General features: G+C 39.8%; 1 protein-coding gene across 1 annotated transcript in view; it reads left to right on the top strand.

The window, feature by feature from the left end:
- tbc1d22a (TBC1 domain family, member 22a) overlaps positions 1–20,560 on the top strand; it is a 133,874-nt gene that overhangs the window by 108,094 nt on the left and 5,220 nt on the right. The window contains exon 13 of the mRNA XM_083935120.1: positions 929–1,024. Coding sequence (XP_083791246.1) covers positions 929–1,024 — 96 coding nt within the window. The remainder of the gene's footprint in view (positions 1–928; positions 1,025–20,560) is intronic.

Here is a 20,560-nt window from a genome sequence, read left to right as displayed (position 1 = left end):
AGTAGTTCTATTTAGCTTACTTTATTTGTATTTATTCATTTTTTAAATTGGCAGCAGCATTCCAGCTCAAAAGTGTGTGTGTGTGTGTGTGTGTGTGTGTGTGTGTGTGTGTGTGTGTGTGTGTGTGTGTGTGTGTGTGTGTGTGTGTGTGTGTGTGTGTGTGTGTGTGTGTGTGTGTGTGTGTGTGTGTGTGTGTGTGTGTGTGTGTGTGTGTGTGTGTGTGTGTGTGTGTGTGTGTGTGTGTGTGTGCGCGCTTCTATTTGAGTACATCTATGAGTTGGGTAAACATACAGTAGAGACACAGATTCATGAGTGCAATTCCACACTTTAATTCCATGAATTTTAAGCTAAAATAACATGCAGTATGTGTGTGACTAAACCCCCAGACAAGCCTGCCAGAATGCATTCTCTCAGCTCACATTAAAATGCACTTGATTTTCTATCCCACCTTGAAGGAGGCACATACTCCCTATTCACTTGCTTTTAAAGGCCCTGGTAATTATCCTCCCTGTGATAGGGCTCCGGAGAAAAAAAATGAATAGAACAAGGAACATCTCATCCTTTGTCTTTCTCCGGCTTTAATTCCCCTGCTCATTGCCAAGTCATAAAAAAATGAGCTGCCAAACATAACGAGGGGCTGAAATAAAAAGCTGTGCAAGGAAGAGGGGATTTGTATCTTTCTTTGTCTCTGTCGCCCTGCAAATGTAAATTTCTGGATTGTTACGAATAAATGTTTAATTTTTTTTTTATCTGTTCTTTTGAATTAAGATACTTTCCTTCCAACCTTAAGCTACTATTTGAACAATACAACAGCAGAGTATGTGACATGTTAAACTTGTTGTAAATCAACAGATTCCTCTCTCTCTCTCTCTCTCTCTCTGTCTCTCTCTCTCGCCCCCTCTCCCTCCCTCTCTCTGTCTCTCACTAGGCTGAACCAGAGGGCTTCTCGCATTTCCACCTCTACGTGTGCGCTGCCTTCCTGGTGAGGTGGAGAAAAGAAATTCTAGAGGAGAGGGATTTTCAGGTAATGTGCGCACAAAACACAGGGGGCACTATAAAGCTTTGTGTTCCTTCTTAGGAGTTAGGCACACCGACTGGCTTGCACACATACATTAAGACATACATGTTTACAAAGCCAGCTGGTGATGCTGATGGTGATATACTTTACAAAGCTTTGTATCAATTAAATGGATCTCAGTTTTGTGCAAAAAAAACAACATCAAAACACACCACCAGACTGTAGAGCTGTTCATGGCCTATACCCCTCTGCTTTACCTCTGGTCATTAACTGTGAGGTTCAAAAGTCGTTGTGAGTGCATTAGTAGATGACAGTAGACAGCTGCCAGAAGGTGACTTTGCTTGCCAGCTCACTGGGGGACCTGGCTTCTTAAACAGAAGCAACACATTCTAATATCATCACATGCAAACATCGTCTCTCCTCTTTGACTGCGCTCTCTTCTCTTACTGTTTTTTTTTGTCTCATTTCTTAACTATCTCTTCTTTTTTTTTTTCACTTTGCATCGCACCTGTCACTTGTCTTTTCACATCTCCCTTCTTTGAATTACTCACCAACAGAAACTTTTCAAAAAGCCGCAATAGATGAAGAAGGGAGTCAGAGGAAATAAAAATTTCAGCTAACTCAAAGTCAGTACAGACCATAGTGGGTGAAACGTTTGTCCACCAGGTGATTATCAAACAACCATCAGCTTTGCCGCATATCAGACAGAATTGTCCAATTCTTTATGTTTCCGTCTTCAGTCTGACATTGTCTGCACTCTAAATGCTTTCCGTGGTGGAGGGGGGGATTCGATTTTTCCTAACCAAACACAAGAGATTTCCGGTTTGAGACAGCTAACTTCTGGTATAGCAATATTCCAACTTGAATGGGGGTACAATTCTTTTCGAGACTTTCCAAAATGTTATGAGATCTAATCGGATCAGAATATGACAGGGAAACAAATCATTTTGTTGAGGTTGCAAAGCTCAAAACAACTTATCCACCGCTTTACGGCTGTAACAGTAGCGACCATAGACTGCATGGCAGCAGCGGAGGATGGCACGGTTAACTAACGGGGTTGTGATGATTGGCCAGTGATGTAAATGTACCGTTTGACAACGGTGTTAGTCCCGTCCATGGCAGTGATTGGCTAGTTGTTAGCCCCCTCCCCCAGTGATGCTCATTGGCTGATTTGTGTTTTAACTGAGAAACCGCAGTTTTTTGTCACAGTGCCAGACGATTCAGTCAACTCTGTGGAGACGGGTGGATTCTAAAGTCTGACCCAGGCAACTATCAGCCTGCAGTCCGACTGTCAGCGCTGTCTGCTCTACTCTTCTTGTTAAGTGACTTTCTTTTCTTTCACATTCTCACCTGACCGTGACTAACTGCAGTTTTCTCTCTTCTTTGCCAACTTGTAAAAGCCCAGAAGGTTGTCTATTTTTCAGGACATTGCAACATGCTGCCCTGATTAATTACCGTCAACATATGAGATGCTCCTTTGTTTTGCTCTTTTTTTACGTCTGTGCACATGTGTGGTCATCCGTATTATCTTTATCCCTGCACAAACTCACACATTTGAACAAATATACAAATGCAAGCAAACTGTCCTTCCAGCTCCTCATAGTTTTACTGACTGCCTGGCTTGCCATTCCTCATGAAGATGAGAGGAAAAGAGAAGGCGTAGAGGGAGGAGAGGATCAGGGTGGCAATGAGAGAGGAGTAGGAGATGTAAGCACAGATTAAACTTTAGTGCAATGGAGGGGAAAAAAGAAAAGTTAGTTTTTATATTGAGACTACATTTACGGTGTAGCACACGTTTGTGTAATGTTATATCCTACGCCATTATTCCCAAGACACAATGTTACAGACGATTAATTAAAGCTGACTATGCATTGTGTTGCAGTTTGCACCCGCTTGAGGCTTGAAGGCTATAACCACCTTTCGAAATAGACACAACGATAAACATAGGACTTCTATATCACTGGTTTCCAAATAAAAAGTAAGCAAAACTGCCTTCCGGAGGGTGTTGTTTTCTTTAGATAACACTAGATATATGTATGCAGTGAGAACTTCTTTACGTTAAAAGGGCTTTCACTTAGTCACTCAGTAACTTGCCACCTCCAGTCATTCCAATGAAGGGACACGGCAGAGGGGGCGCAGTTTTGATCACAATATCAGCTGATGAAGCGGTTGCTGGCCAACACACAGACATTTTGCTCTGCTGCACATAGTTCACCATGCTGAACTCATGGCTTTGGCCAGCCTCTTTTAAAATGCTTCGTGTTTTGGGAGAATGTTTTTGCAGGCAGGTGATTTTCAGTGAAGTTGCAGGGCGGTTGCAAGACTGTATGAAAACATCTGCTGTGTGAAAGTTTACAATAAAAATGTTTTTAATAAGGTGATTTAAATTTTCCGTAATGACCTTCACAAAGAATGAAAAGCCTTGTCTTTTAGGTCAAGTTATTTTCCCCTGAGTTGCCACTACTTTGAAATGGAGGCTAAATAAAATAAACTGTTTCCCACAAAGTAAAGAATTAAAATTGCTATGAAAGACACATTGGATCACAGTAGCAGTCCTTGCAACTATTGCCATCATGTTGGGTTTTTTATTTAGTAAAATCACTTGTGTTATTCAGTACTTGAATGAGGCCACTCTGTTCTTTCTGACACTGTCACCATGTAACAAATCAGAAGTCCTCAAATGGGATAGCAGTTGGAGGGTTACAGTTCTAAAGAATCTGTGTTTTAGATGGAGGCCAGTTGATTAAAGCTGATTCGTCCACCGAGTGAGATTGGAGGCTGTCGTGGTTTACAGATGCGTCATCAACTGATTCATCTGGTCTTACTTTCATGCTCTTCTCCCCCTCTTTCCCCTTTTTCTCTCACTCAAGTGAAGTTCATATAAGATTTCTTTTTGTTGGATTCCATTTCAGATTGAACTTAAGATGGTGATAGGTTTTTGAAATGTCTTTTTTCAGCATTTTGAGCTATGCACACAGAAAGCCTCGCTAACCTTTGTGTAGTTACAGTCGCTGATCTTGTGTTAATATGGTAAAAAGAAAATATGGAAATATTCATAAATTGAACGGGCATACTGAGAGCAGAGCAGTCAGCAACGGAAGACCTGATAATCGTGACTTCAGGAAGCTCTAAAACACCATCAGCATGAAGACAGCTAGGTCAGCTTCATGTTTTTTGTATGATCAGAATGAGTGCACCCACAAGTAAGAAAGAGACTTGTGACTAAACATCACTGGAAAAAAATGCTAATTAAATTTCTGCAATTATAATTTGCTCCTCTCTGTTTGCTAGCAGCATGACTACTCATTTAGTCCAGACTGAAATATCTCAACAACTACTGGTTGGATTGCCATGACATTCATACAGACGTTCATGGTGAATCCCAATACTCAATTTTTTCTGAAATGTCTCAACGACATTTGGTTAAGTTTTACTGACAGTTATCTTTTGTCCTCATTTTTCATCTACCCCAGCAGGTCAGTTTTCCCTTTTCTACCAACATATCCTAACATCTACTAGATTAGCATATTTTGTACAGACATTCACAGTCACTAAACAATTTATTCTAATGGCTCTAATGACCCAGACTTTTCCTTTAGGGCAGGGGTGGGGAACCCTGCTCCAGGAGGGCCACTGTCGTTAGACTCAGATGTGTTAGAGCAGAGAGAAATCTAAAACGTGCAGAAAAAAAACGCTCTGCACCTTGTCACACTGCTGCTGTTGGTAGCATCGTGTAAATACACAACACTCCAATTGCAAAGCAAAAAACTAAAACGAAAATCGCTTTGGCCAATAAAGTTCATCTAGAGAAAGCAGATATTTTTCGGTCGACCAAGATTTTCTTTGACGTCAGCCTTAAATTTCTCCAATACTTCTGTTTCTGACCAAAATCCTCTAAAACTAATGGCATTCCCTTTGTGTAACTAACATGGTGAAAATACATTATACCTGCTTAGCATTAGCATGTTACCTCTGTCACTGTGTGCATGTATTCATGTTATTAAAAGCACCACTATGAGTACTGCCTCATGGCTGTAGATTTTTATTCTTGTTTTTAAAATGTGCCTCTGCTGTTGGTCAAAGTTCAGATTGTTTGGTAGTCAAGTCTGCACTGGCTCTCTCCAACATGTACTCCCTCATGTACCCCACAGTCAGACCAAACTTTTCTGCAGTATTAGTTCACGACTCCAGAGTCCTAAATGATAAAACGTATCATACAGTAGTAATAGTATATACTCACAGAATCCCTCACTGGATGGCTCTGGGGGTCCTGTAAATTCCTAACTAGTGGCTTCAACTGCAGTGAGAAGTAGGAATTTATTTGTTGGAACAGGCTTATATTTTTATATTACAATAAATTTTAGTGTACACATTCAGACACAGACACACACACAAGCCCATACATACTCAGAAACACACAGAGCCAAATGTCACTCTGGCATTTTCCCTGCCCAATATACATTAAAGCTCTCATGGTCTATTTGTTTTTTCTTAGTGGGAAGTTGTGTGTGTGTGTGTGTGTGTGTGTGTGTGTGTGTGTGTGTGTGTGTGTGTGTGTGTGTGTGTGTGTGTGTGTGTGTGTGTGTGTGTGTGTGTGTGTGTGTGTGTGTGTGTGTGTGTGTGTGTGTGTGTGTGTGTGTGTGTGTGTGTGTGTGTGTGTGTGTGTGTGTGTGTGTGTCACAGACCAGATTCATTTATATTCACATTAAAAATGAGAAATTACTTTGTGAATGTTAGTATGAATTTGCAAAAAAAAACACGTGTCTGCATTCTTAGGAACAAATTAAGGGTTCATTTGCAAAAACAGATTATTTTTGTGCAATCAAGGGAATATCAATCAAACTGGTGTTGGGTTGTTTTGATAAGATACATCAATTTATTTTAAAAATTTTCAAAAAAGGTGTTTTTTTAATTGTGCCCTCAAAAAGAAAATGAATCAAACTGTTGTCGGTTCATTCATTTAAAAAAATTAGTTTTAACTGTTTTTGCAAATTAACTCTCCAAATGTGAATGTTCTTGAATATTTTGATGGTTTGTTTGCTGTCATGGCTTTGAGAGAAAAGAGTTAATTTTCACAAATTGATCAACCAATCAGAATACATTTTACAGTGTTATTTTGACACAGATTAGTGAAGAAAGAGAAAAAAGTAAATATTTCTTCTCAGCTTTAGTGTTTAATTCCAAGAGATTTCTGCCGGGGATCCACTGAGCCTCAGAGTTCAAACGTGGGCCTGCCAGGTTCTCAAGGGCCTGTTGAACAGCTCTTATCTCCACATGCTTTATCCAACAACCCTCACAGCATCCCTTTCCTCTTGTGTCTGCTTTTCTTTCTCATTCTGTCTTCTTCTGCATCTCTGTCCCTCTGTTTCTCCCTCTGTAACTAATTCCCACCCGCTCTGTTTTTTCCATCCTTTATTTCTTATTTTGTTCAGTTTCATCTTATGTTTTGGTTTACTGTTTCACTGTGTATCTCTCTGCCACCTATTCCTGCTTATCTACCCTTTCGTTCCCACACTTGGCACTTCATCATTGAAATTATGAATGGAGTGTTTTTAGGGATGGCGATGTGTATGGAGTAAGACAGCTGTCAAAAAGATGAGTCCATCATTAAAAGATTTGTCCATGATTCTAACCTTTCGTATTTGTAAATAAAAAAGTTGTACACAAAATTCTGCTGTCATACACATGTCTGGGAAATTGTTCGGGTTAGGAGTTTTTTATGTGAGTATGAATCTAAAAGCTGTGAGTACAACTCTAATTTCTACGACTACGAAGTCTCCCCTGTGAACACGATTTCAGTTTGTGGGTACGAGTAGAGAAAGTCTTGAAATGACGTCACATGGGTCACTGGCAGGTCACAGGGGAAAGTATTCGAACCCCGAATGATGCACCAAAGCCGAGGATGGCTGACAACAGTGCACCCACTGACACCGCCGTTAACTCAGAGGAAGCATCATCACAGCTAAAGTCAATCACACATCCAACATTTATTTGTTTTTATTTATTTATTTATTTCATGAAATTGTACTGTTTTAAATATCATACAGTTTATGGACGTAAAGACATACTGCTTTAGCTTACAAGCTAACAACATGCCGGCCGGTAATGCTCAGTTAGTACTTGCAATAGCTAAGTTAACTAATTAGCACTGATGAAAACAAACAAAAACAAATCAACTACTGACAACATTTCTCCCAAAATTGGAAAAAAAATAAATTTGCATTTAGAGCTTTTATTGGCTAATGACTAAACTAGTCTAAACAACAAAAATATTAAGTCTGTTCAGACCTTGAATAATAATATCCCCAAAGCAATTTCAGTCAAAAGCAACAGGACTTGGTTATTTGTCTAGGAAGACGTGTCACCTTTCATCCAAGAGGCTTCATCAGTTCATGTCTCTCAGGTGCTTGGGCCTATGAGCTGGTGGGTACGTTATCAGCTCTGTGTTGCAGGATTCTGATAACTATTATTTAAAACAGTACAATTTCATGAAATGAATAACTAAATAAAAATAAATAAATGTTGGATGTGATATTGACTTTAGCTGTGATGATGCTTCCCCTGAGTTAACGGCGGTGTCAGTGGGTAGACTGTTGTCAGCACTGTTCGATTACTTTCCCCTGTGACCTGCCTGTGAGCTATGTGACACGTTGTCATTTCAACACTTTTTCTACTCGTACCCACAAACTGAATTCACTTTGTAGTCTTAGAATTTAGAGTTGTACTCACATCTTTTAGATTCATACTCACATAAAAACAATCCTAACCCCGAACAATTTCTCAGACTTGTGTATGACAGCAGAATTTTGTGTACAATCTTTTTAGTTAGGAATACGAATGGATGTAATCACGGACAAATCTTTTAATCATGGACACATCTTTTTGTCTTACTCCATAGATGTGTGTCATTCGGCTCGGCCACCACTTTGGTCCAGACTGAAGTCTTTAATATCCACGCGGATGTGTTCCAACACTTTGAATACGTTCCAACATTTTCAAGATAGTCATACACCCCTTTAAGCCCAAGTAAAGTTAAAAAAAATGTATGTACTAAGCGATGGTGATATCAAAATGTTTTATCCCTAAACCAAAGCAAACAAACTTTATTTAACGGTAACCGGGGTTGCATGAAAGCGAGGCAGAATTGGCAAGCTAGCCAGCTGCTCCTGTGGCACAACAACACACAGAGCTTCAGACAGCCAGAGATGAGAGCACAAACGTGGGTGTCAGATCTGTACAGAGCACCAGAACAAAAACACAGACACATCACCGACACTACATTTCTATGAGCTATGGGTGCTCGGGGTTCCGTACCCAAATTACCCAAAATAAAGTGAAAATCGTTTTTCATTTTAAACCATAACTTTGAATAAATTCATCAAATTGAATCATCGCTCAGCTCTACTTGAATGGACTGCCATGAAATTTTGTACAGACATTTATGGTCCTCAGAGGATCAGGCATACTGCCGGTGATACCCTGAGTTTTATGTGTGCCACCATGAAGTTTAAATTTGTCTTTTTTAAATGAAAAGTCTCAAGAACTATGAATGGATTGCGATGCAGTTTTGTACAGACACTCCTGGTCCCCTAAAGGGTGAAGCCTACAAACTTATTTCCCTGAGTTTTTTTCTACTGCCACCAACAAGTCAAAGTCCAGTTAGATATCTCAACACCTAATAGATGGCTTGCTAGAGTGATTTGTTCAGATATTCATGGTTCCTGGATGATGAATCATGCTTACTTATACTGGTCCTCTAGCACCACTGTGAAGTTGCCATTTCTATTTTGTAGTAGTAATATCTTGACAAGCGTTGAACAGATCGCTCTGACATTTCTTACACATATTCCTGGACCCCAGATCATAAAGTCATCAAACTACTATAATCCCCTGGGGTTTTGTTTCAGCATCACCATAGGGTTTACATATTTTTTTTAGTGATATGTCTTGACAACTATTAAATGAATTGCCAGTAGTACTTTCCCCACAAGATGATTTTTAGAACTTTGCTGAAAACAGTTTGCCGCTAAAGTTTTGCATGCTTAAGAGGCATCTTAAACTTGTTTTGCCTAAAGTTTGAGAAGACACACCATAGTATAGGGCCCTGAAACTGTCCAAAGGGAGTAACATGTTGGCAGTCAAAAATACAATCCAACACACGCATTAATGTTTTTTTAGAAATCTGTCTCGCCGTTTCAGCATTCATCCAAACAGCACATGCTTCCAGCAATATAATTAAAGTTTCCAACCTGTTTTTATCAATCTACTCATTATTACACTGAATTGCTACTCCAACTTCTCCAGGCCTGGAGGCTAACTAGACTTTTAGCAGCTAGTTAGCGCAGTACAACATTAACAGCTTGTTGTTTTGTGTTATAGCTGTAAATTACTGTTTTGATTGATTTGTGCTTTGCTGTGCTTGGAGCCTCCTGTAATACATTAATTACACTCTGCTTTGAAATCACACTGTAATACATTGTCATAGATCTCACCATTACTCAAAGCTGTGAAGACATCAGATTAGAAAGTTACAGGTTTCAACTCGCTAATGTGGGAGTTGAAAAAGAAGTTGTTCTTTTTAGGTCATTTTGTCTAATACACATAACCCTCTAAATCTGCCCAGTCACTGCAGTGTAGTCAGTCACCGTATAAAAGTGAGAGTTAATTGTCTTGAATGTAAAAACGTAGAATGCAGGGAGCAGCAGTGTATGACAAACTGCTGACGAGTTACATGCTTAGGGTCCTGAGAGGGAACACAGTTGATTGATTCACTTTAGTAGTTTTAATTAAAAAATGCATGCAGAAAGTAATTTAAAAAAAAAAAAAAAGGACAATTCTTGCATTGTTATCAAACATAGTAAGAGGAGTAAATGTGAATCTCCTCTGCTGGTTGTGGGATGGGATTGGTTAAGCCGCTAAATGAAAAGCAGGAGGAATATGGCACTCCCCAAGCAATCTGCCTTCCACCGTTCCACCTCAGCTAGCACACTACTGCTAACTGTAGGCCTGGACTGCATGGATAAGTGTGCACCAACACACACACACACACATATTTTCAGCAATTTTCTGTGTCACTCAAAGCCACATGCACATAGACATGACAACATAAACAATTATCCCTCACACTGTGCAGTTTTAGTTCAAACACACGTACCATGTGCACAGTAATGGGCAGAGATATTATGCAGGTTTGCTGTTTCTCATAGGACGAGCACATTCGTCACCATTTCCCATTAGTCTGTTGCTACCTGCAGACACTTACCAACAGGGCCACTGCAGAGCTGCCTCCAAAATGACTATTTAAAAACATCTGCACTCTGGTCCCTAAGCCTGCAAATGTGAAATTGCTTGATTGTGAATCTGTACTTCATCCCAGAAATTAAATAGCGTGCATTTAAAAAAAAAAGGTTCAGATGCAGAAAATAGTTGTAAAAGGTTTTAGCACAAATGTCAACTTGTTATGCATGCCAGGAAAAAAGGGAGTTATTGCTGTTTATACAATTTAGCCACTTTGCAATTTATATTTAAAGATGACAGCCTCATGAAGGACTATTCCAGGTGGTGTACTAGCTTAAATTGACTTTCTTTATCACACTTGCAATATTTCCTGGTGCTTGAGCATGAATCGTTTATTTTGTTTATACCTCAAAGCTCATTTACATATATTACACTGTATAAGACTACCTCTACATTTGTGTAATGTGAATTTAAAGTCAAGTTTTTAACCGCTAAACCTTTATTTTATGTTTAATGTTGCCTACTCTTGCACCATCACACATATTAAGATGCATATTGCGTACAAACATTAGTCCGTGGATTTACTCGAAGGTGATTAAAGAAATGGCTGGATGCTCAATTATGGGTGAGACCTTATTAATGTTGTATTCTGCGTTTCCTTATAATACTAGTCTTATGCATTATAATTATTTTGATTTGGCATGTTCAAGGATCTGATTCCAATTTTTTACACCAAAGGTCAAGCAGCAGGAAAAAGAATCCACAAAGGCATGATCACATTTGTGTCCATTCACAAACAAAACCAAGAGCATTATTTGTCAGCATGAATTTCATGGCCATCAGTGGAGCCTCTTGATCTCGGCCAACAGCATGTCCCTGAGATTTCATTAGTAAGCCTTCCTGAATAGTCCCCGTCGCGAGGATCCCCCATCGTGATCGTTAATGTGAGGCCAAGCGTTTATGTGAAAGCAAACCTATTAGTTCTGTCTAAATGGAAACTCACTGTCACTACAGTTTTCCCCACGAGGAGTTGAAGGAAAGAAAGTGAGAGGCAGAAGAGTGAAAGAGGGAGACAAAGATTTGTTTTCATTTTAATTAATGGTGTGTGAAAAACCCCGGACCTTTTGTAAATGTCAGCGTCTGTCCTCAGATCAGTTACGTGTGGAGAACGCCGTGGGTTAGGCTGCCTTGGCAATAAAGGAAAGGAGGGCACTCCAGAGGAACCAGAGTGTTCTGGAAATGTCAGCACTATTTCAATCACTGTGACTGGGAACACAACTTTAACAGTAATTAATATATTCTATCAAAGATGAAAACCTCAAATTCTGTAGAAATTGGACAGTGATGTGGCAGTCCATATGTATTGAATTTGAAACCCCAGTTAGTTAATAACTGCAGCATCTGCACTTACAATGTACTAGAGCCCAAATGACACAGGTTTATAAATCCTAAAGCACTATTAGAGTATTAAACAATACTCCAAACACATTTATACAGAGAGGCAAAGCTAATTACGCCGCTGTGTTTTGCCCATCTGATTTCTGTTGGTATAAATGTATGCAACCCCCTTATTTTCAAAATGTCATGAGAAAAGTGTGCTTATATTATTCACATAAAACAAGCATCCTTTTGATTATGTTAGGCTGAACTCTACCAGTTTTCCAATTTCTTTGGTTTTTGCCATTTAGAACACTCATGTCACCTCCCTGGTATTTGTGCTTTACCTGCCCCTGCTTTGTATTCTGATAGAAAAAGAAAGAGACATTAGTGTTAATTTACTCCCTACCATTGTCCTAATAAAGCCATTATTTTTGCTTGGTGAAACATTTCACAAAGACCTCTTTTAAAGTTTGTTTTGTGAAAACACTGAATTCATTCAGTCTAATTATCAGAACAAAGTGTTTCCCTGTCAGGACGCCAGGACAAATGCTTGAAAACTGGAACTCTCACTGTTTAATCGGGACATCTGGTCATGCTAGATGTTTTACTTTGCCAAAACAAATGCTGCAGTGTTGTCAACAATACTGTGCATAGGGCCTTCGACTGATCTTCCTGTGTACTGCAGTGCATTCTACATGCATAATTGTGTTTCTGTTATTTTATGACGTGATATGTTGAAAAGACATTAATCATCCCATTTAATCTAGCCGGTGCACCTCTTTATTTTTGATCAGCATGTGTGTGCAGGAGCAATAGCAAGTTGCCTCCTTGCAATTTCAAGTAAAGACCTTGATCCCTCCTCTGATTAATTCCATATTTTTCCTCCATTCATCACGACAAGACCTCCTCCTCATTTTCTCCCCCATAACTTTCTCCCAAACTTGGCTGGTATCAGGAAGACCCTCTCTGGGGTCTGCAGCTTCTCTGATGGATGGCACTCTAGTCAATAGTGTAGAAAGTGAGACAAGGCCACCTCCAGTAAACAACTTTTAATAATCACCCCATTGATTGAGTGCTGCGCCCGATGTTGGCATATGAATCTATTAGCCATATGAATCTATTTGTGCTAAAAAAAATAGGAGTAGGGGAACAAATGAGAGAGGATTTAATATCGTGGAAGTAATTGTATAGCCCTCAACGCCATCCAGTCTTTTTTTCTGTGACATCAGTCTTTCACTGCTTTCCTTCCACCTACAAGCTCTCCATCACTGACAACCAAAGTTCACTTTACAGCTAACTTGCCAAGGCGTGGATGCTGAATTATCGTTGCGTACGGTTTTGGTGACCAAAGCTGCTTGCAAAGTCTGTAGTGATCAGTCATGGTGTGGCATTGGGTAGACATAAAGTGTGTGTGTTTGTGCTAAAATATTTGCACAGACACAGTTGTTTATTAGCTGTACAACAATGTTGTGTCGTTGCTTTGTTGATCAGTGCATGCAAGCCCAAGTTTGTCATTGCCAGGAGTCTATAAGCATTTATCAGCTCAAAACAATGGTGTGTGGGATGATAACCTTGCCGTCTGAGTGTCATTACCAACATTACCATTGGCTAAGGTTTATCCTCAATAGAGAGGGAAATGGAGATAGGAAGAGTCAGAGTTTTATGATTTTTTTGCCCTAAGATAACAGAATAACAGTAGTTGTTTTGTCAGCCTATAAGCCAACTGCATGCCCTCCTGCTCATCTCAGTTAAGACACAAAAATGCCAGATAAACAACAATATTGACCCGCTTGTAGGGAATAAACAGACTGCAGCAGCAGGAGGGAGAATAGATTTTTAAGAAAAAGAGAAGAAAGGAGATTTGAAGAATGGGCTGGGTCGTGAACTGAGACATAACTATTGAATTTTTGATTTAAATGCTTATTTATCCTGTCAAAGTAAGAACTTGGGCATTTTTGCTCCTGTGGGGTTTTTTCAGGGATCATGAACTCTTGATTAGAGTGGCATTAACCTTTCTGAGCTTGCCAGTGAGTGACGGCTGGAGGAATACTGTTAAGGCACTATTCTTCTTTTGTAGAATTTAGTATGTTAAAATTCCCAGGGCCTCTTTTTGGTAAAGTGACCATTGAACCGTTCACATTGCCAATTATGCTGAGCAGTGGTAAATGGCGATCTTAGGGGGTGGCCTGGGGACTCTGATGAACTCTGTTCATAGCAGCGACAAAAAGATAACATTTATAAATTGAGATATCGTCATTTATTGTTTTAGTTATGTCAGCGTCCCTGTTGAATGTGTAAACACTTTATTTAGCAGTTAAATGTAGACAAATTACACATTTCTAGCTTGCTAGGCCGACTGTAAACCAAACAGCAGCTAGCATTAGCTTTGCTTTCATCATGCAAACAAAACATTTAATTTCATTATCTTATCAAACAAATTGTATCAAAGCAAAGTAATAAGTGATGAGAGTGTTAGTGAAAAAAATAATCACTGCTTCCCAGAGACTATTAGGTGACAGAGGAATAGAAGTAAGTTAATGGTATGGTAACTGCATGTTAGTGCTGTTCTTGGTTGTCTCAACCCCATTTTGAATACAAACATTACAATGGATGCTAACATGCTTTTTGGAATTCAGTTATGAATTATCTCTGCATTGGTTATTAATGCTTATCACATGCTATTCATTCAGTGTCCTGGAAACACCACTGGCAGCAGTGGCATGGTATTCAGTGAGCATGGATACACAACAGTAATGCATTACAGTGGATTGGCTCATACGTATACGGCTAAAGAAGTGTTGCATGTTTGAAACACTGAAGAACAACCAGATTTGAGGTTATAATGGTTGAGGCAGAAGGAGCAATTGGTTAATTATTGACTACTCTTGAACTTTTGAAGATGTCCATGCTGAAAAGTGAAACTACTCAAGCAGAGTAAAATATCACTGTAAATGCTTCAATACACATAGGAAACACAGACAACTTTTTGAGTACTTAGATTGCTTCTGGCTGCTTTTTTTGCCCAGAGGTTATGAACTTGTCATTGGGCTGGCATTGAATGGTACAGAATGGGTGTGAGGCTAAAGTCTGCCGACTGTGAGAGTGAACTGCTGAGAGCAAAGAAGTTATTTCAGTGAAGAATATCCATGAACTTTTATTTTTTTATTAAAATACATTATTCTGAGATGTCAGGAGGGGCTGGAGTAGCCAAATGATAACCTCAACTCAAACACCCACACTTGTGGTTTCATGCATACTTAGAGCTTTCAACCCATCCGTCATATATTCTCATTCACACTCCCACAGTATTTAAATCACAAAAAGGTTGAACCCACATCCCACGTCACCCTATCTTTTTCCTTTCAAAAAGGACATAGCAGTACTTTATGAATTAGTTTGGTTTACACAATCATTGGCTGCTGTTGACCTACTGCACATTAAGCGTGTTGGAAATACATGAATGTTAAAAGAGACTATTGTTTATTCACACATTCATCTTTTTTTCTCCAGTACTTCTCAGGGCTACATTAAATGTACTGCAATAAACTAAAACCGCGTCTGTGATATCATCATAGTCATCATATTTCATCACTAACTGTGCTTTCTGCCGTCACTCTGTGTGAGCGGACCGCTTTGGGTTTATAAAGTGCTCGTTTTGCATCTATTTCGGCAACATTTTGAAGGTCAACTACATCTCTGCTCTGTTGCTTGAAAATAGGTATTTTAACTTTTTGGTTGTGTTCATGCTGAGGTTGAAGATTGGCTGTAAAGGAGCAGGCTAAATCCTCCCCCTAAACTTCCTGCTAAAACAGATCTGACATCCTTTTCATGGTTATCATACAAAATATTATATACATTATACACAGTATTATAAGGAAAGCTTTGGGATGAATCACTCGTAGCTAGGTATGGGCGTGAATGACCGATTCCTCGAGTAGTCCTTGTTTCAAATTAACTCAAAGGGTAAACAACGGACCTCAAGTATTTTTGTGTGCAGCGCCTCTTGCTTCTGCGCTTGACCCGCAACACAAATGCCTTCGATTTGTGGAACCAGCGCTTCGCCTCATTATCCGAGAGAAGTTCTGTGACCTACATGACGGGGTTACTGAGCAAGGTCCAGACGACATGGAGGGGAGCAGTGACGTTAGGGGCCGCAACATCGAGGCACTGGACACCCTCTTCAGGAAGGACTAGCTGAGAGCTTGAAGCTTGTTAAAGTGAGCCATGCATTCGTCCATGCAAAACCCAATGGAGTGGTGGAAATCTAACAGGCACCACTACAAAAACTGAGAGTTGTGGCAAAGCAGCACCTGCGGATAACTGTTACCTCTGTGCCAGAAGAGCACATTTTCTCCACAGCGGGACAGATCCATAACAGAATGAGAACACAGATTTCATTACATTTTTGTAAGGAAACAATGTTTTGAAGTTGTGGTCGTGAAAACTAAATCCTTAAAGGGTAACTGTGACTGTTGCTGAGAATAAGCATTAGGTGTTGGGTAGGCCGTATTGCTGTTTATCATTTTTCCTGCAGGAAGATGCGTTGCGTTCTAAAAATAGATTAGGAAAAACGAGTACTCGATTGGCCCTTGAGGAAGTGATGCGACCCCTCCATCTTGGAATGAAGTACTCATGCCCATCCCTACTCAAAGCTAAGTCGAGGATTTACGATTTACAAGTGCTGGGTGCTCCTACAACCTCATAACCCCTTTGCGGGGGGTTGCGGAATAGTGTTATACATTTCTGAGTTTGAGTACTACTGCTTCGATGTGACTTATTACTGTAAAGAGGTGAGAAGCTGCACAGTGTCCTCTTGATGTGCTAAAGACAGCTTAAACCACCTCCCTTGCCCCAGGTACTAAAAGAGAACTCCCCTACAGACAGCTGTTGACATTTCCAAGACGAAAGACCGGTGAGGTGTGAATGTGTGTCTCTGTTTTATATCCGCTTAAAACGGAACCTGACACTCCTGCACAGCACAGTTCCCTCGAATGGTCCATTACTACAACAAGAGAATAAGTTTTTACCGCATAAGTAATTTGGTACTACAGTTTTGACTGTGGTGTTGTAATGTAATGTAGAAGAAAAGTAAAGTGATGGTTTGAATGTTTACTTTTTTCTACCATTTTTACGATTATAAATTAGGTTTTTCATTAAAACCACTGAAGCTCGGGAATGACTGTTGCTCATGTCGTGGTTACGAGAGTCCTTAAACCTCTAAAGCGAGTAAGTATTTTAGCATTTCTGATTCCCTTGTCTCGAAGTCAATGGGATTTTTGAATGGGTTTTTGGTTAGATCCTTTAAATAAGGTCTGTTGTTAACGCAGACTTAAGAGATTTTAACGTTTTGTTCTACGAGATAAAATACACCAGTCAAAGCCCACTCTTGAATTTATAAGCTTGTTCGTGTCTTAAAAAAGGCTAAATGAGATGACAAATGTCATCACGCCATAGAAGCAAAATCAGTTGGAAGCTAGTGGGTGGTTGTTTATAGCTTAACTTTTTACTTCTGGCAATTAAGTTTACACTAAAAATCATAAAAGTGGTGTTAATTTGCTAAGATTATCCTGCTGAACAAAATGTAAGTATCATAAACTTGTTCACCACAGAGCTTATTATTGAAAACCTCTGCTTCTAGAAATTTAAATACAGACGTAAATGGTGTCTGTAAGCCCCCCCCCCCAACCTGACATCATACTGTAACACGCCCCATGCTGCAGCTACCACTGTAATAATCCACCGAGCTTTTTACCAACCTTTTTGTAAGACATCTTGGCTTTGCCATCCTACATCAGCTCTTACCACCACATGCTACAGTGCCCCACTCCTACATTAGCACCCACTGCTTGCCAGTGTGCCCATTTTGTGTAATTATACGAACTACAGCAAGCTAATGGCCCTGACAGAGCCCTGCCTAGGCCCATTACGCCTCAGGGTGCTGCAAAACACCATTACCACCACCAATTGGAGTGTGCATGTAGGTGACAGGCTGTGTGTGAGCAGCCTCATCTCTATGCGTGACTCTATTTGTGCGTTCATGTAGATTTGTTGGTTGAAGTAGGTCGGAGGTGGAATGATGTCACAAAAGCAACTACAGATGATTCCCATTTTTAGTCACAAATGCGTCTGAATGTTTGTGAGCACCACACCTGTCCGCATCCTCATTAATTTCTCTAAGGCTTTTGCTGCTTGCTGTGTTGTTGACACTGCAGGAAAGACAGCAAGGCACCTTGCAAGACTTTCACTTAGCACCACCTCATTCTGCCAGCAGATAGACTGTTTGGTTCACAGGAAGAGTGGGCTTTAATTGTGGTGTGTGTGTGTGTGTGTGTGTGTGTGTGTGTGTGTGTGTGTGTGTGTGTGTGTGTGTGTGTGTGTGTGTGTGTGTGTGTGTGTGTGTGTGTGTGTGTGTGTGTGTGTGTGTGTGTGTGTGTGTGTGTGTGTGTGTGTGTGTGTGTGTGTGTGTGTGTGTGTGTGTGTGTGTGTGTGTGTGTGTGTGTGTGTGTGTGTGTGTGTGTGTGTGTGTGTGTGTGTTCAGCAGGAGCCACTATTATACACAGTGGCTTCAGTCACTGTTGAAAGTACGTGGAGTAATATTTCTGTCTGACTCCATTTGAGGCTTTATCTCTCATAACTAATAGTCATCTTTAACTCACATGTATATATTGCATTTAATTTAATTCAGCTCAGTGCTCCCAAATACTACAAATTTTGCCGGCAGAGCATATTTAGAAATGTAGTGTCTTCTAGTATACCAGCCCTGCTTTGCCTCAGGTTATTGTTGTGGCTTTTGTTGTTAAGTACCCGCAGAGTGAATCAACAGCTCTTCTCATTCACCGAGGTGGAATATTTTCCACTTAGCATGTGCAGCTTTACAAGTTTGATGTTGAGATGTGATCAAGTCAGCTCACCCTGGTAAGATGCAAAAAAACTCTACACAAAGCAAGCATATTCTCTTGACAATTGCCTTGGCTCTTTGCGTAACCTTCTTATTCACTTTTTGAAGAAAGGGCCTTAGCACTGACTCTATTGACAATCTGTTTTCCCCTCACTATCAATAGCCATTAACCGCCTTAAGCCTCGCCAAGCGTAGGAGAAGGAAAGCTAATTGCTTTCCCTTTGAAGTGTGCTGTGTACAGTAATGGTGAATCAATGCATTTGTTAGTATTGTGGGATAAATATATTGCCGTACCCGAATAACCACTAGCACCTGCACCCCCAACACACATACACACACACACACGGCTAACTACAACTCATACACACACTCTGTTGCCTTTTTCTGTCTTGCCCGAACTTTTAAATTCACTGTATCGTCCCTTTTGCTGATTTTTTCCTGTTACACAGAGCCACACACCGTAAGAAACATGCGTACATCCCATTACACTATCTCTCGCTCTCACACCTTTACTACCCGCAAACACAAGATAAACATACATTGGATTTCATGGATTGCACAGATTCCTGTCTTTTTTTTCTGAAGCAATTGCACACACTCATTCACACATATACTGGTAGCCTCTCAGCGTGGAGTGTTGCCACCTGTGTAGAGTGGTGTGAGGGCAGCATTCCCCCCTGACAGCTAGATGTATGCAATTAAACCGTATTAAAGTCATTAGCCCAACAGAAGTGATATCCAGCAGATGGTTACCACGCAGAAATATGCTCCTAATGAAGCTCCTCAGTCACTATGGGTGTGTACTTGTGTGGTGGATGATTGCATGAGTGCCCTTGTGTGCATGCTGTGTGTATGTTTGTCTGGGTGTGTCACCTAACGGCTGTAACACCCAGAAAAGCACTTGATTAGATTGCGGTTGGTCCTTCTCCTGCAGGATAGCAATTTGTGCCTATTGTTGATATATTTCAAATTTCCCTACTATTATGTATTTTCTATTCTGTGAACGTAAAATAAGACATTTTATGTATGAGGCTGTAAGCTGTCTGTATTAATATCAGACAGATGACTAGCTAGCGTTAGCAGCCTCTCTATGTAAGAGTGATGTACAACAAGAAGATTAAATTCCAGCAAAACTTTAAATGGGGCATATTATGCTCATTTTCATGTTAATACTTATTATGTTTAAATGCTTTAATGTTCAAAAAACACATTATTTTTCTCATACTGTCTGTCTGAATATACCTGTTTATATATATGTATATATAAACATGTGTGTTTATATATATATGTAAACACACATATATATATATATATATGTGTGTGTGTGTCCAGCATATATATATATACACACATCTTCTTTGCAGTGTATACCTATATATATAGATATCTATATATAGATATCTATATATACCTTCTTTGCAGTTGGGGAATGACTAACGGCACTATGCACTTTCTACCTAATTACAGTACAGTTGTGACATCACAACGGTACAGAAGTACTAACGGTTCGTTTAAAGACAGTTTCTGAATACAGCTGTGTACATTTCTCTGTGGATTGAGTGTTTTTATTCTTTCACAGTATTTGTATTGCAGCCCAACCTGCTTTATAATAACAAAAGACATGAAAATCTTACTTTTTACAATATGGGTCTTTCAAGTCAATAGCATTACTGCTGCTGTCAATATTATAAGCCAACATTTCCTATTCCGTTTCAAAGGATTGCTTTAAAGCAACATCACCGGCATCTCAATTATTTGGTTCAGTTGTTAAATCTCTCATCTGAATTCCAGCATTCAAAATGAATTTCAAAATCTGTAAGAGGACTATTTTAGTCTAGCAATGCTCCTCAGCATATACCGTATTCATTTCACTACACTGCTTAGTCATGTGTAACCTGAATATAGTGTTATTTTTCCATAGGGAAGCTTTTCTTTTTTCTGAAAGAGCCCGGGGCAGTGAAGTATAGTGAAGTATAGTAGGGGAGGTACACGGTGTCTAGCCTCAGGCATCTAGGACCACCAGGGCG

Source organism: Echiichthys vipera, assembly GCF_963691815.1.
Source record: "Echiichthys vipera genome assembly, chromosome: 20".
NCBI classification, from domain to species: domain Eukaryota; kingdom Metazoa; phylum Chordata; class Actinopteri; order Perciformes; family Trachinidae; genus Echiichthys; species Echiichthys vipera.
This window is presented reverse-complemented; position numbering and strand designations above follow the sequence as displayed.